Below are 15,115 nucleotides of genomic sequence, written 5' to 3' on the forward strand. Positions count from 1 at the left end.
AATACTGCACAAAAAGTTATTTCCCATGTTATTTGATCAAGAAAAATATTTCATTTGATGTGGATGTTTTGTTTCAATGAACCATAAACAATTAATGAACATGCACCTGTGGAATGGTCGTTAAGACACTAACAGCTTACAGATGGTAGGCAATTAAGGTCACAGTTATGAAAACTTAGGACACTAAAGACGCCTTTCTACTGACTCTGAAAAACACAAAAAGAAAGATGCCAAGGGTCCCGGCTCATCCGCGTGGACGTGCCTTAGGCATGCTGCAAGTAGGCATGAGGACTGTAGATGTGGCCAGGGAAATAAATTGCAATGTCTGTTCTGTGAGACGCCTAAAACAGTGCAACAGGGAGACAGGACGGAGAGCTGATCGTCCTCTCAGTGGCAGACCACGTGTAACAACACCTGCACAGGATCGGTACATTCGAACATCACACCTGCGGGACAGGTACAGGATGGCAACAACAACTGCCCGAGTTACACCAGGAACACACAATCCTTCCATCAGTGCTCAGACTGTCCACAATAGGCTGAGAGAGGCTGGACTGAGGGCTTGTAGGCCTGTTGTAAGGCAGGACCTCACCAGCAACAACGTCGCCTATGGGGACAAACCCACCATCGCTGGACCAGACAGGACTGGCAAAAAGTGCTCTTCACTGCCGAGTCGCAGGTTTGTCTCACCAGGGGTGATGGTCGGATTTGCGTTTATCGTCGAAGGAATGAGCTTTACACTGAGGCCTGTACTCTGGAGCGGGATTAATTTGGAGATGGAGGGTCCGTCATGGTCTGGGGCAGTGTGTCACAGCATCATCGGACTGAGCTTGTTGTTATTGCAGGCAATCTCAACGCTGTGCGTTACAGGGAAGACATCCTCCTCCCTCATGTGGTACCCTTCCTGCTGGCTCATCCTGACATGACCCTCCAGCATGACAATGCCACCAGCCATACTGCTCGTTCTGTGCGTGATTTCCTGCAAGTCAGAAATGTCAGTGTTCTGCCATGGCCAGCGAAGAGCCCCGATCTCAATCCCATTGAGCACGTCTGGGACCTGTTGGATCGGAGGGTGAGGGTTACAGCCATCCCCCCCAGAAATGTCCGGGAACTTGCAGGTGCCTTGGTGGAAGAGTGGGGTAACATCTCACAGCAAGAACTGGCAAATCTGGTACAGTCCATGAAGAGATGCACTGCAGTACTTAATGCAGCTAGTGGCCACACCAGATACTGACTGTAACCTTTTTTTTAACCACCATTGTTCAGGGACACATTCAATGTCTGTTACTTACATGTCTGTGGAACTTGTTCAGTTTATGTCAAAGTTGTTGAATCTTATGTTCATACAAATATTTACGTGAAGTTTTCTGAAAATAAACAGTTGACAGTGAGAGGATGTTTCTTTTGTTTCTGAGTTTATATTGCCCGCTAATACTAGTAAAGGCCCAGTGGACTACTTGTGATTTTTTTAATTCAGATTTTTCAGCCGGTGCTTCCCGCGGCTGAATATAGTTGATGAACTCTGCTGTAGGTTGTCAACAGTCAGACAACTTATTTAGATGTTTTGGGAGAAAAAAAAACATAAGCTACAACATAAACATCATGAAATATTGGTTAAACAAATTAAACAGTTATGTCACATTTTCTGTCTAATGTGCAACATATTATTTATGTAAGATGTGATAAAATGTATTGACAGGCAGATACTTGTAAGGCAAGTGGTAAAGTTACAGCATTTCAGAGCAAAATGTATTTACATAAAACAATTATTTACATATTAGGGCCACATTAGACATGGTAGCCCTTAATATGCATTTTTCCCCTTTTAATTTAGCAAGGAAAAAAATATTGAAAGACATGAAGCAAAACCAGTAGCGGTCTTCCATCCATCTCTCTAGGAAGTGATGTTTGAAACTCAGTGGACGCTTGAGTCATAGTTTTTATTACACAGTTTAATCAACACACAAAGCTCAAAGAGCCTCTCAGGTAATTTAATATACAGAGTTTGTTTGTGTGAGGAGCATTTTGTCCTCGCACACAGAGCCCAAGCCTGAAGATGTTAGCCTCAAATTTCAACAATAACAAAAATGCAACCTATGAGTTATAGGGAAATAAAACAGGTTAAACTAAGAAAAGTTTCTTTAAATACCTGGTCCAAAACCTCCAGTTTGTGAATGTAACGAAGGTGGTGGTCTTGGAGAAACTGAGTTTGGGTGTGTGTGTGCGCGCACACGCGTGCAAGGGAACAATCTTGGCTTATGGCAATAGTAGGGGAGAGTGGATAAATTCAAGTCCTTTCATATAATTCAAGAGAAACAGACGAAAAGGCCATAAGTTTTCCATTTTATAGCCTGCTATGATTAAAAGAATTCCTTACTAGATTTTATACAAAACACACGAGTGTCCCCGGCTCAACATGTGAAAAGCTTTCCTGAAATCATGCCTATATAGTTGGGAGATCAGGAAAGAAAACAAGGTAGAGTAAAAAAAAAAATCCCTCAATTTCAGACCCCCCCCCCAAAAAGAACGGAATAGTCCCCTAGTCATACAGATAAGGAATGCTTTAAGAGTGAAGAACATTTGGGGTGAGGGTGCAGGTAGGGCCCTAGGCAGGGCCCTACGGGAACGTCAGCAGGGGAGAAGAACAGCCCAGCCTGCATCAGGAATATGACCAGGAATAAGGAGGGGAGCGTGGGGTGGGTATGAAAGGAGCAAGGGGGGACTGCAGTTTGAGAATATGTACACCATGGCTGCCAGGTTAAGTAGGGTGGAGAGGCTGAGGTGGGTGGACTGGTCGTGAAGGGTGGGCAGGAAAGAGGGAGATTACAGGTGCTCTGGTTAAGGGGGGGATGTGGCTCAAAGAAAGCACTCCAATGGAAACCAACAAGATCTCTTTTTCATTTTTTTCTCTTTACTTTTAAAGCTCTGCTAACATTAGCTGTAGAGGTGGTTGGTCATGATTCTACGCCAACACTACATTGCATACTTTTGTGTCCATTCCCGAGCTATTCTGTTGTACCTGAAAGCAGAGAAAAGTAGTGAATTTCTGCTTCTTGAATACAGTAGGTGTCCAGATTACCATCTGTTCAACAGTTTTAGCATACAGACCAATAACCAGAGGATTACCTAAAGGATCTAACAAGATCATCCTATGTTAACCACATGGACTCAAGAGGTTTTATGTCATCCTAAAGAACACTATCCTCTGAAGCTATATACACTCACTTTTCCCTGTCCGTCTTATAGATGCGGGCGATCTCAGGTACTAAGGGGTCGTCTGGGTTTGGGTCGCACAGCAGAGAGCAGATTGACAGGAGAACTAAAAGGAAGAGGTCAAGGTTCTGTTATTGGTTTAGGACTGAAGGAGAGCTGAACTTAAATGAGTTACAAAACAGACAGAAAAAGAGAAGGTTCAGTCAGTCACTCATACCGCACCAGACAAAGGAATCACCCCCCCCCCCCCCCAAAAAAGAGGACATTCATATTTTACGACGTTAAAGTGAAATAAAAACAAAGCCGTTTTATTCACATCTTCCATATACTCTATTGTACGGTGTATTGTACGGTGCATTGTACGGTGCATTGTACGGTGCATTGTACGGTGTACCTTTGGAGATGGTGAGGGCGGGAGACCACTGTGATCGCAGGATGTCCAGACAGATGCTGCCGTTGCTGTTGATATTTGGGTGGTAGATTCTCGTGGTAAACGCAACCTGCACACAGAGAAACAAACAGAAACAAACAGAACGGACGTGGTTGAGTTAAGAGGAAGAAGAAGAAATAACAAAAATGGATGAAGGGTACAGAAAAGGAGCATCACGAAACGACGCAGTTACAGCCATCACATAAAAAACACGTTCAAACAAATGCATGTGTGTATGATTGACTACGATAAGTGGATGTCGTCTGTAAATTCAGTGTGTGTGTACACACGTATTTCTGGCTCACCTTTGGCGGTTTAAAGGGGTAGTCTGTGGGAAAGTGAATAGTCAGGAAGAACACCCCACCCTGATAAGGACTGTCGTTCTGTTAGAGTAGAAGATTCAGCACCATTAGTATCAAGTCAATCTTAGAGCTTCACAGGTCATTAGGAAAATGTCATCATGGCGAGAAACACTGTACTATAGAAAGTAATAAAAGCTCATATTTATGATAATGAGTGATTGTCGTCACAGTACTTACAGGTCCCATTATCGTGGCTTGCCAGTGAAACACTGAAAGAGAGAGCAGTGAAACCGTCAGACGTAGGCAGTGTAGCGAGAGTGTTGAATGCTGTGAAGTCAGGATGAGGCAAAGCCCAGGGTGGGGCTGGATATTCAATCTATATCACTTATAATACCATTCCAGCAGTAGATTGGTTTTCTGATTGACATCATGAATGATGTCAGTGCAGTAGTTAAGCAAATGGATATTTGTATTAAAGTAATTGTTATATTACTGATGTAATCCGTCCTAAAAACACAGGGGAGTGGCCGAATGCCATCTAAAAGATAATGTATGTAAAGCGCTCAACTAAAAAGAACTACAACTTCAGAACATTTTAAACAAATGCACCAATACCATCCTGAAGTAAAGATGGGGAAATGTGAGAAAATATATAAGGAATAAAAGAGTTTAGGACCATTATACAACCATTTTATTTGAAAGACCCAGGTTGCTACTCTTGCCTATCTGGGATTTTAGAAGCCCAAAACAAGTTTTGGACAAGGGTGACAAAAGCTCAACATTTGTCACATTTTCCTTTCAAAACAACAACTAGTCTAGCTTGTACAACATGGAGGGCGCAGGGCAGGGCTAGTATACCAGATCAGATGGTTGCCAGAGAGTGGTTAACAGCTAGTGATTTTCAAGCAGGCAGACAAACAGTGGAATCACTAAGTTTTCTAGAGACAACACTGGTACGATAAGCCAATGCATTTCATCACTCTATTCCCTGATAAGACTAATATCAATATCATTTAGCAGAACGATATCAGATGGCCTTTGACACTCAGTTTGTTAATGGCTTTGAACTTCATATCTTATTATGATCAATAAATGGAATTTGAGTAAACACTGCGCGATCTCATACATTAGCCTATTTGACTACAAGAGGTCTCAGAACAGCAAAAGTATGTTATGTTGTGCTTTTGCAGGGCTTGCTACAGAGGGTTATAGCTAGTGGTTGTGTTCATGTGGTATTTTATTAGGATCCCAGTAGCTGTTGCCGAAAGCTGCAGCTACTCTTCCTGGGTTCTACACAAAACATGGAACACAGAACATTGATAGACAATAACAGAACTACATAAAATGTTGAAACGACACACAGCCTACATAATACATACACACAAAATATCTAGGTCAAATAGGGGAGAGGCGTTGTGCTGCTTCATCTTTATTTATTTTTTAAACCAGGTTTGCTGTTCACTTGAGTAATGAGAAGGGAGCTCCATGCAATAGTGGCTCTATATAATACTGTACGTTTTCTGGAATTTGTTCTGGATTTGGGGACTGTGAAGAGACCTGGTGGTATGTCTGGTGGGTGTGTGCGTAAGTTGACAATTTTTAACACGTTTCTTTTAAAAAGAAGAGGTGATGTAGTCAGTCTCTCCTCAACTCTTAACCAAGAGACTGGCATGGATGGTATTTATATAAGCCCTCGAATTACAATGAAGAGCAAGACATGTCGCTCTGTTCTGGGCCTACTGCAGCTTAACTAGGTCTTTCTTTGCAGCACTTGACCATATGACTGGACAATAATCAAGATAAGATAAAACTAGAGCCTGCAGGACTTGCTTATTGGAGTGTGGTGTCAAAAAAGCAGAGCATCTCTTTATTATGGACAGACCTCTCACCATCTTTACAATCATTGGAAAAATATATATATATATATATAAAACGCACACACAATCTAAGGTAACATAAAGTAATTTAGTCTCAACTTGTTCAACAGCCACACCATTCATTACCAGATTCAGCTGAGGTCTAGATTTGTACCAAATACAATGCTCTTAGTTTTAGAGATGTTCAGGACCAGTTTATACTGGCCACCCATTCCAAAACAGACTGCAACTGCATGTTAAGGGTTTCAGTGACTTCATTAGCTGTGGTTGCTGACACATATGGTTGAATCAGCATACATGGCCATAGGCTTTGTTTAATATTTAAAAAAATAAGAGAGGAGGGCCTAGAGAGCTGCCCTGCAGTACACCACAACCTACATGTTTGACATTAGAGAAGCTTCTATTAAAGAAAACCCTCAGTTCTATTAGATGAATATCGCTGAATGATATGGCACAGGTTGTTAAAACAAGTTCTCAACAGCAGGTTATGGTAAAAAAGGCTTCAACAGTTTTTACCCCCAAACCATAAGACTCCTGAACAGGTAATCAAAAGGCTACCCGGACTATTTGCATTGTGTGCCCCCAACCCCTCTTTTTACGCTGCTACTCTGTTTATCATATATGCATAGTCACTTTAACTATACATTCATGTACATACTACCTAAATTGGGCCGACCAACCAGTGGTCCTGCACATTGGCTAACCGGGCTATCTGCATTGTGTCCCGCCACCCACCAACCCCTCTTTTACGCTACTGCTACTCTCTGTTCATCATATATGCATAGTCACTTTAACCATATGTAACTGATGTGAAATGGCTAGATAGTTAGCGGGGTGCGTGCTAATAGCGTTTCAATCGGTGACGACACTAGCTCTGAGACCTTGAAGTAGTTGTTCCCCTTGCTCTGCAAGGGCTGCGGCTTTTGTGGAGTGATGGGTAATGATGCTTCCAGGGTGGCTGTTGTCGATGTGTGCAGAGGGTACCTGGTTTGGGCAAGGAGAGGGACGGAAGCTATATTGTTACACATCTCTACATACTACCTCAATCAGCCTGACTAACCGGTGTCTGTATGTAGCCTCGCTACTTTTATAGCCTCGTTACTGTATAAAGCCTGTATTTTTACTGTTGTTTTATTTCTTTACTTACCTATTGTTCACCTAATACCTTTTTTGCACTATTGGTTAGAGCCTGTAAGTAAGCATTTCACTGTAAGGTCTTCCTGTTGTATTTGGCGCACGTGACAAATAAACTTTGATTTGATTTAATATCAAAGGCTGCACTGAAATCTAACAGTACAGCTCCCACAATCTTCTTATTATCAATTTCTTTCAACTAATGAATGTGTATCAGTGCAGTACATGTTGAGTGCCCCTGTCTATAAAGCAGACTATAAAGTCAGAGAAAAAGCATTGTATTTAGTCAGACATATTTTTCTTTCGTTTACTAAGAGCTGATAGGTCTGCTGTCTAGAACCAGTAAAGGCCACTATACCACTCTTGGGTAGCGGAATGATTTTGGCTTCCCTCCAGGCCTGAGGACAAAGACTTTCCTCTAGACTCAGATATGACAGATAGGAGTGGCCAGAGAGTCAGCTACAATCCTCAGTAGCTTTCCATCTAAGTTGTCAATGCCATTATTGATCAATAACAATTCCTCCACCTCTCCCACACCAACCTCACAAAATTCATTCTAAAAAAACAAAGTTTGCCACTTTACAAATGAAGTAATCATTACAATAACTGGGAACATAAATGGTTGTGATGAATAAGCCATCTGATTCGATGAAAGTGTCTTTCTGCCCATTTCATTTAAAGTATTCCAAAGTTGTCCATCATTCTTTAAATAATTTAACTTGGCTTTATAATGCAGTTTAATAACAATTTCTTAATTTGCAGTAAATCAGCCAGTCAGATGTGATTACTACATCCAATGGGTATGGATTAGGGCTATCCCCTAAAATCTTTCGACTAATCAATTGGTAGAATTTTTTTAATGTGGATTTTTCCATACAGACATATCCTATGTATTTTATCAAATCAACTATATGCACCAAGCTTGTCTGATGCTTTAAGCGCACTATTTGATGAAATAATTAAGACACAAATGACTAAAAAGGAGTCCGACCGCAATTGATTTGATTGTGACGGGCTCAGACTTGCTACGCTGTTTAAAAAAAATAAAAAAGACAGCGAGTGACTGAACCATTGTTTCGTTCTCCTCCCTGCTGCAGCTACCACCACAGATCATCAGTGTTTATCGCACTGTCCGCATTGCTGAAGCTGTAACATAATTACAGCCATTTCTGACTGGAAAGGTCTGTTAACGAAATCCCTCATTTGTTTAGAGAAAAACCATTCCCTATTCCCTCAACCCTTGCTCTCTTTACGTGACACATGTATGCATTGCATGCACGTGACCAATAGGGCCTGCCCTATATCAAATCAATCAAATGAATTTAGAAACCCCCTTTTACATCAGCTGATGTCACAAAGTGCAATACAGAAACCCAGCCTAAAACCCCAAACAGCAAGCAATGCAGATTTATTTTTTAATTTGTCACATGTCTAATATAACAGGTGTAGACTTTACAGCGAAATGCTTACTTACAAGCCCTTAACCAACAACGCAGTTAAGGAAAAAAAGTAAAAAATATATAGGTAAAAAAACGATTATAGAGCAGCAGTAAAATAACAGTAGTGAGGCTATATACAGGGGGTACCAGTACAGAGTCAATGTGCGGGGGCACCGGTTAGTCAAGGTAATATGTTTGTAGAGTTAAAGTGACTATGCACAGATAATAAACAGAGTAGCAGCAGCGTAAAAGAGGGGGTGGGGGGGAACAATTACAATATTCTGGGTAGCCATTTGATTAGCTGTTCAGGAGTCTTATGGCTTGGGGGTAGAAGCTGTTACGAAGCCTTTTGGACCGAGACTTGGTACTCCGGTACCGCTTGCCCTGCAGTAGCAGAGAGAACAGTCTATGACTAGGGTGGCTGGAGTCTGACAATTTTTAGGGTCTTCCTCTGACACCGCCTGGTATAGAGGTCCTATCATAATCACAAATTCCAAACACACAACAGTCAAATGGATGCAGAGGACGTGACAAATAAACTCGAATGGGGGGGATGTTTACTGGTTGCTCAGGAGGTAAAAGGAGAAGTCAGAAGTGTGGAATGAATTTGACTAGTTGTGAAAAATACTGGAGATCAAAAGGTAAGGAGCAGGCACTGTGTGTATATTATGTGTGCAAAACAGGTGCTGTTAGATTACAATATAATCTTTGACCGTTTGGAACAATGTAAACACTAAAATTATAAGCGTAACAGAGAGTCTGTGGTAATGCTTTTTTGTAAAGCCATTATTTCAGCAAAGACTAAAAATAGTCGTTTTCATTCGTGAATGCAATTTCCTAAATGGAGCAGCTTATTTACTGTTTATGCTAATTATCCAAGGTTCGCTTTGTCATTTTATTTTAAAACTAAAATGCTTGATTGATGAATGACTCGTATGCGGTGTGATGACATGAATGAATGACTGATAGATACAGTGCCATCGGAAAGTATTCAGACCCCTTGACTTTTTTTCACATTGTTACGTTACAGCCTTACTCTGAAATGCCCCCCCCCCCCATATCATCAATCTACACACAATCAACCCCAAAAATGACAGTGAAATCTTGTTTTTGCTTTGTCATTTTTTGGGTGTGAAGATGAATTAAATTGATGGAAAACATTTTTTAGATTCCTTATTCTCCTGTCAGCCTTCTGTAATGTAACAAAATGATTCCTTATTCTCCTGTCAGCCTTCTGTAATGTAACAACATGTGGAAAAAGTCAAGGGGTCTGAATACTTTCCGAATGCACTATAAGTATTGAAATATAGGCCTAAATAAGTTACTAAGTTACTATTAAGACTAAACAGGATGCGCTCTTAGGCCCACAGTTCGATGGTGGTTATACAAGGCTGCTATACTAAGCCTACTAATGAAAATGACATTGTTATTATGATCCTCATTATAATAATAACTAATGAGATCAAGAGGAAGGAGGGTTATTATAATTTCTTGGGACAATTTGGAACAGCGTAAACACTAAATAAATTAGGAGTAATACCAGAGAGGCTGTTCTAATGAAAAAAAGTGGAACGCCTTTATTACAGCATAGCAAATATGAAAAACAGACGAATTTGTGAAATTGTTTATCCAACATGTGGTAGCGTGGGGCTTGATGCTCACGGAATCAGTAGGCTATTAAACAAACACTGAAACAGGCAACACAAGCAGAATCTGTCTTTATAAAGCCAGGCACTTTTAACAGTTAGGCTATTGATTTTCATTTTATAAAAACAATTTAGGGGGTTAACTATATTAATTATAGACCTAATTAAGTTGGGGTTCCCCCTCTCGTCACCTTTCTTAAACAATTAAGGCAAGGGCTGTTTTCTCGTCTCCTAACTTTGCTGCTGCCTCCACAGCATTGTTCTCAACACCAATATGCTGGATAACTTTGCTATTGTGCAGCAACATGGTCTAGGAAAAAGCGGCATTTTAAAAGTGCACTGATGAGTTTCAGAACCGTGGACAGCGACCGCTATCCAACGCGGTAGAAAGCGCATGTTATAAAATTATATTTTTATTAGTGTTGCGCCACTGTTCTTACGTAATACAACCATATAGAATTTCAGTAGCACGTCAGAGTGATGGACTGTGCCATCCCCACGGCCTCCACAATGGATTAGTCCACTCAGATAGGCGCAAATCAGACAGGTGTCCTCTAAACCATCAAAAAAAAATTGTTTTTGCTACTGCTCGACTAAAGAAATCTTGGTCAACCAACTGTCTATCGATCAAACAATCGACTAAATAATACAGTATTAGTAAAAATGTGATCAATGCATGTAGACGATCTTGTTCCTGTAGTGTATGTAAACACCCTGGTAGGTTGATTAATAACCTGAACCAGATTACAGTGAGAAGCTTCTTCTGGAGCTGACAGCTTGATGAAAACCAGTCATTCCATACAAATTAATTCCCTTCCTGTTAAAATGGCTTGGTTTTTGGTCATTTGTCAGATACAGGGAAACGTGTGCAATATGATCAATTAATTGACAATATACTGTTTATGGGGGTCACTGTCAGGTCCGATATGGCAAGGCAGTGACAGAGTTTCATGCTGCTGCTGGCTATGACGGACATCTCACCAACCCTACTGGAGCCATAAAATAATTATTAGATTGCACAAACTTCCTGGTACCTGACCCAACACCAAAAGTGAAACCTAATTTGCTCCAGGGTTGCCGTACTAGTATGACTGACCCTGTAAAACACCACATTTCACTGCACCTATCCAGTGTATGTGACAACAACAACAAAAATTATGAAAAGAATGTTGTTGTTTTTTATATGCAATCCAGATTTTCTGTGATTCTGGTTCACTGAGAGATTCCTAATAAACCAGGGTGCACCAGACTCACCACCATTGAGAAAAACTATCTGCATCTAGCCTACTTGTTCGTTTGCTTGTTACAAGACCTTTGAAAGCCTGAAATGTCATAGTATTGTTGTGTTGCCTGATGAGGTGCTACTTACTGTCATCTCCTACTGGTCCTGCTGAACACTGGGCTGGTGGGTCCCGTGCCAAGTCATTCAACTCCTGAGAGACAGGAGTAGGTGGTTAGCAATGACAATACTATTTGAACGTATGCGCCTATAGACCAATACATACACTGAATAAACAAAACATTAATAACACCTGCTCTTTCCATAACAGACTGGCCAGGTACATCCAAGTGAAAGCTATGATGCCTTGATGTAATCTGTTAAATCCACCACAATCAATCAGTGTAGATGAAGGGGAGGTGACAGGTTAAAGAAGGATTTTTTAGCCTTGAGTAGGTAGTAGGTGCCAGGCACACCGGTTTGAGTGTGTTAAGAACGGCAACGCTGCTGGATTTTTTTCACACTGAATAGTTTTCCGTGTGTATCAAGAATGGCCCACCACCCAAAGGACATCCAGCCAATTTGACACAACTGTGGGAAGCATTGGAGTCAACATGGGCCAACATCCCTGTGGAACACTTTTGATACCTTGTAGAGTACATACCCCAACAAACTGAGGTTGTTCTGAGGGCAAAGGGGGTATACTCCTCACATTTGGTATACAACAACTTGATTATTCACAATGTTAAGAGGCAGCCAGAAGTCCATATCAATCAAGTTCTATTGAACAGCTCAAATGGACTGTTCATCAATAAACCACACATACACCCACCCACCAAGACTGCCCTCTATACATCATGCCCTCACTAGTAATGTGACACCAGAGTTCACAACAGAACACCTAAAAAAAGTAAAATGTTCTTAGATTTAACTGCCTGATCTCACAATTTCATTCTACTGAGCTTTTGGTAATCGAAAATGAACTAATTAAACGTTACATAACAAAAAAAAAAAATTTCCCCAAGTGACACCTGAGATATACAGGATATTTAGTCAACATCATGGCAGCTATTACTGGGATTGCCTGGTACCTACTAACGTTAGCTGGACATATTTTGTCAACATGACTACCAAAAGTAATGAATTGATAACTTTAGCTTGTTAACAATGCCCCAATGTTAGCTGGCTAACTGTCACGCATTGTATATTGATTAAAAGTATGCGTGATGAATGACAATTACATGTAATAAAAAAGACCCATCGGGTGATCTACCCATCTAGTAACTGGTTAGCTAGCTGCATTATGAAGCTAACTAATGTGAGAATAAAACCATAACTCATCTTGTTAACTAGACAGTTAACGTTAGCACACTACCGTTTCTCGGGGCCCCATTTAAATCTGTTAAATTAGTGGAGTGGAAGGCTGGGATATGAAGTGAGGGGCTAGCTAGCTGCATTCGTCATGTTTTATCTAGTTAGCCAAGTGATTACTGGATTTGTGGGACATAAAACATTAAAATATATTTAAATGGCTAGCATAACTACCGTTAGCTAGAAAGCTGTATGGATAGCTAGCAGACAACTAACGTTAGCCGCCGACTGAATTAGCCATAGCTAGCTACGTAACTAGTTACCTAAAGAATGTTGTTAGCCAGCTAACTACCAATCAAACGACTAGCATGTAAACCAGTTAGTTTGAATGATGCGATTATAGATATGTAAAGTACATTGATCTTCTCTGGATAAAGATACATTACTAACCTAACGAGCTAACGTTAGATGGCAAACTAGTAACGTTATCAAAAGGTGGAGGGCCCAAAAATGTGGATCGAACACCGACGGAGGCGCATTGCTTCACGGCCGTGAGCCCATTTGCCGTACTGTGGGTAACAAGCTTTTAAACACACAACATTTAATCCCGACATCATTCAGATGACACATCTAATAGAAAACATCTTGGAACATATCGCTTTTTTTATTATAACTGCGAAACATTGGGCCTTGTCGTTGACTTCCTTACCTTGTGAATTCTTTTCAGAGCCATTGTTGTGCTAGCGCTGTCACCGAAAATGTGTTATACTCGATTAAAATGGCGGCTGCTGTCTCTATCCGGGGGTAACTATTCGAAATATTTTTATCTCAAATAATACCCTAGTCTAATACTAAAATCACAGATTGCTATTTGAACGGGCACACTGATATATTTTTATGGCGAAACTGAAAGAGACTAACTAGGGGTAGAACCGCGTTCCTTCCTCCTACTGCAGCGGCTACCAAACCACTCACTCACCCTGCTTTTACTATTGGGCGCGTTCCTCTGCCAATGCGTTACTGACGCCTGCCAGATCTTACAATGTCTGGAGACGTATTTGAAGTATCAGCTAACCAAATTATATGTTATAGCAATCTGGCAGTCGATCACGTTGCACGCAACCATTGGTTAACGCATGCAACGTCTGAGCAGGGGAACGCGACCTCAGCACTTCATGCCGCGTTCATGTACTAGTAGGAACTACAAAACTCGGAAATGGCATACCTCCTGATTCGTTGAACGCGGCACGTGTATAAACTACAACCATTTAGTAAATCGAATGTCCGAGTTTCTTAGTTTCAACTAGCACATGAATGCAGCAAGAGATTGCGCGCGGACAACATAGCGGTGCAATTGACGTCATTTTGGCTCTCAACAGGCGACAGGATATGAATGGGCTCGTTTGAGTAGTAAGCCGAAAACAACCGATTGTAGACGACAGTGCAAGAGTGAAGAGGCGGAAGTGCATCTCGATAGCCGAAAGTCAGACACTGATGAGGTTTTTCAACATCGAGGCTCAGTGCAACATGGAAGTGTTGCCATTGTTTATAAACGTTTTTCTTTGTGATGTCGAAATAAGCATGTCTCAAACCCCCATATCACATTCTCACAAACTGTATTGTAAATATAGGTGTGCATCAATTGGTGAAAGAGAGCCTCAAATATCACATTAAATTATAGCCTACACATGAATCAGTCCAAAGCAAAGTTGGTCACGTTCACGTGTGTCAAACAAAACACCCTAATGATTGGTTGATAATAGAGCCTACCACAATGTTGGAGGTGGCTACAGGATTTATGACGTGTTCAAAACAACTGGGAATTGGGAAATCTCAGACTTCAGTGCTGTTCAAGACAACTGGGTTATTTCCTGACCAGTCACTGATGTCATGATTCAACCAATTTTTTGGTTCAGAGTTCCCAGTTGTCTTGAAAGCACCAGAAGTTGGTGAAGAGCAACTGCACAAATTGGCAGTCGTCTGCAGTCAAACTTCATGACCTTTGATCACATGTCTTTTTTAAAGTTTATGCAGTCCTCATGTAGGCGCAAGTCGGACAAATTTTGCCCCCATAATGCGACACTTTGGAAGGCTGACAAAAGTGATCTGATCGAACGCGCCCAATAGTGAACGATTCGAGCCAAAATGGCTTTCATGCATATATTTTGCACTGCTGCAAGCTCATGAGAGATCCTTGCAAATGGTTTACTAACACATCTCACAGCAAATGAGTTGCAATAGAAATGGTTTGAACACACCACAATCAGGTAAATCATTATGATTCCTGTTTATGAATATGGGTTGTTACATTTCTATTGGACAGTTAAACAATAAAATACATATCCCAGGGTGAATTTTATTAAGGGATAAGGACCGGTTGACGTTCTTATCACGAGAATATAGCACTAAAGGAAGTCACTGTGCAGAACAATGACTGTATGGTACAGAACAACGTATAACAGATAGGAGCATTCCAGTCCACTACCTCACCCTAAACACAATTTTACACAATGTCATTTTTTATTGCATGTCAAATATTCCGCA

The 15,115-nt window shown here is 41.0% G+C and overlaps 1 protein-coding gene across 1 annotated transcript; it reads right to left on the bottom strand.

The window, feature by feature from the left end:
* Positions 1-1,933: 1,933 nt before the first annotated feature.
* ube2d2 (ubiquitin-conjugating enzyme E2D 2 (UBC4/5 homolog, yeast)) lies at positions 1,934-13,578 on the bottom strand. Its single transcript, XM_029724649.1, has 7 exons — positions 13,281-13,578; positions 11,411-11,474; positions 4,183-4,214; positions 3,949-4,026; positions 3,608-3,713; positions 3,226-3,319; positions 1,934-3,019 (listed from the first exon to the last, which is right to left on the bottom strand). The coding sequence occupies exons 1-7, from the start codon at positions 13,302-13,304 to the stop codon at positions 2,974-2,976; spliced, it is 444 nt and encodes a 147-aa protein (XP_029580509.1). The 5' UTR covers positions 13,305-13,578; the 3' UTR covers positions 1,934-2,973.
* Between the last annotated feature and the right edge of the window lie 1,537 nt (positions 13,579-15,115).

This window comes from Salmo trutta, chromosome 3 (assembly GCF_901001165.1).
Source record: "Salmo trutta chromosome 3, fSalTru1.1, whole genome shotgun sequence".
Classification (NCBI taxonomy): Eukaryota; Metazoa; Chordata; class Actinopteri; order Salmoniformes; family Salmonidae; genus Salmo; species Salmo trutta.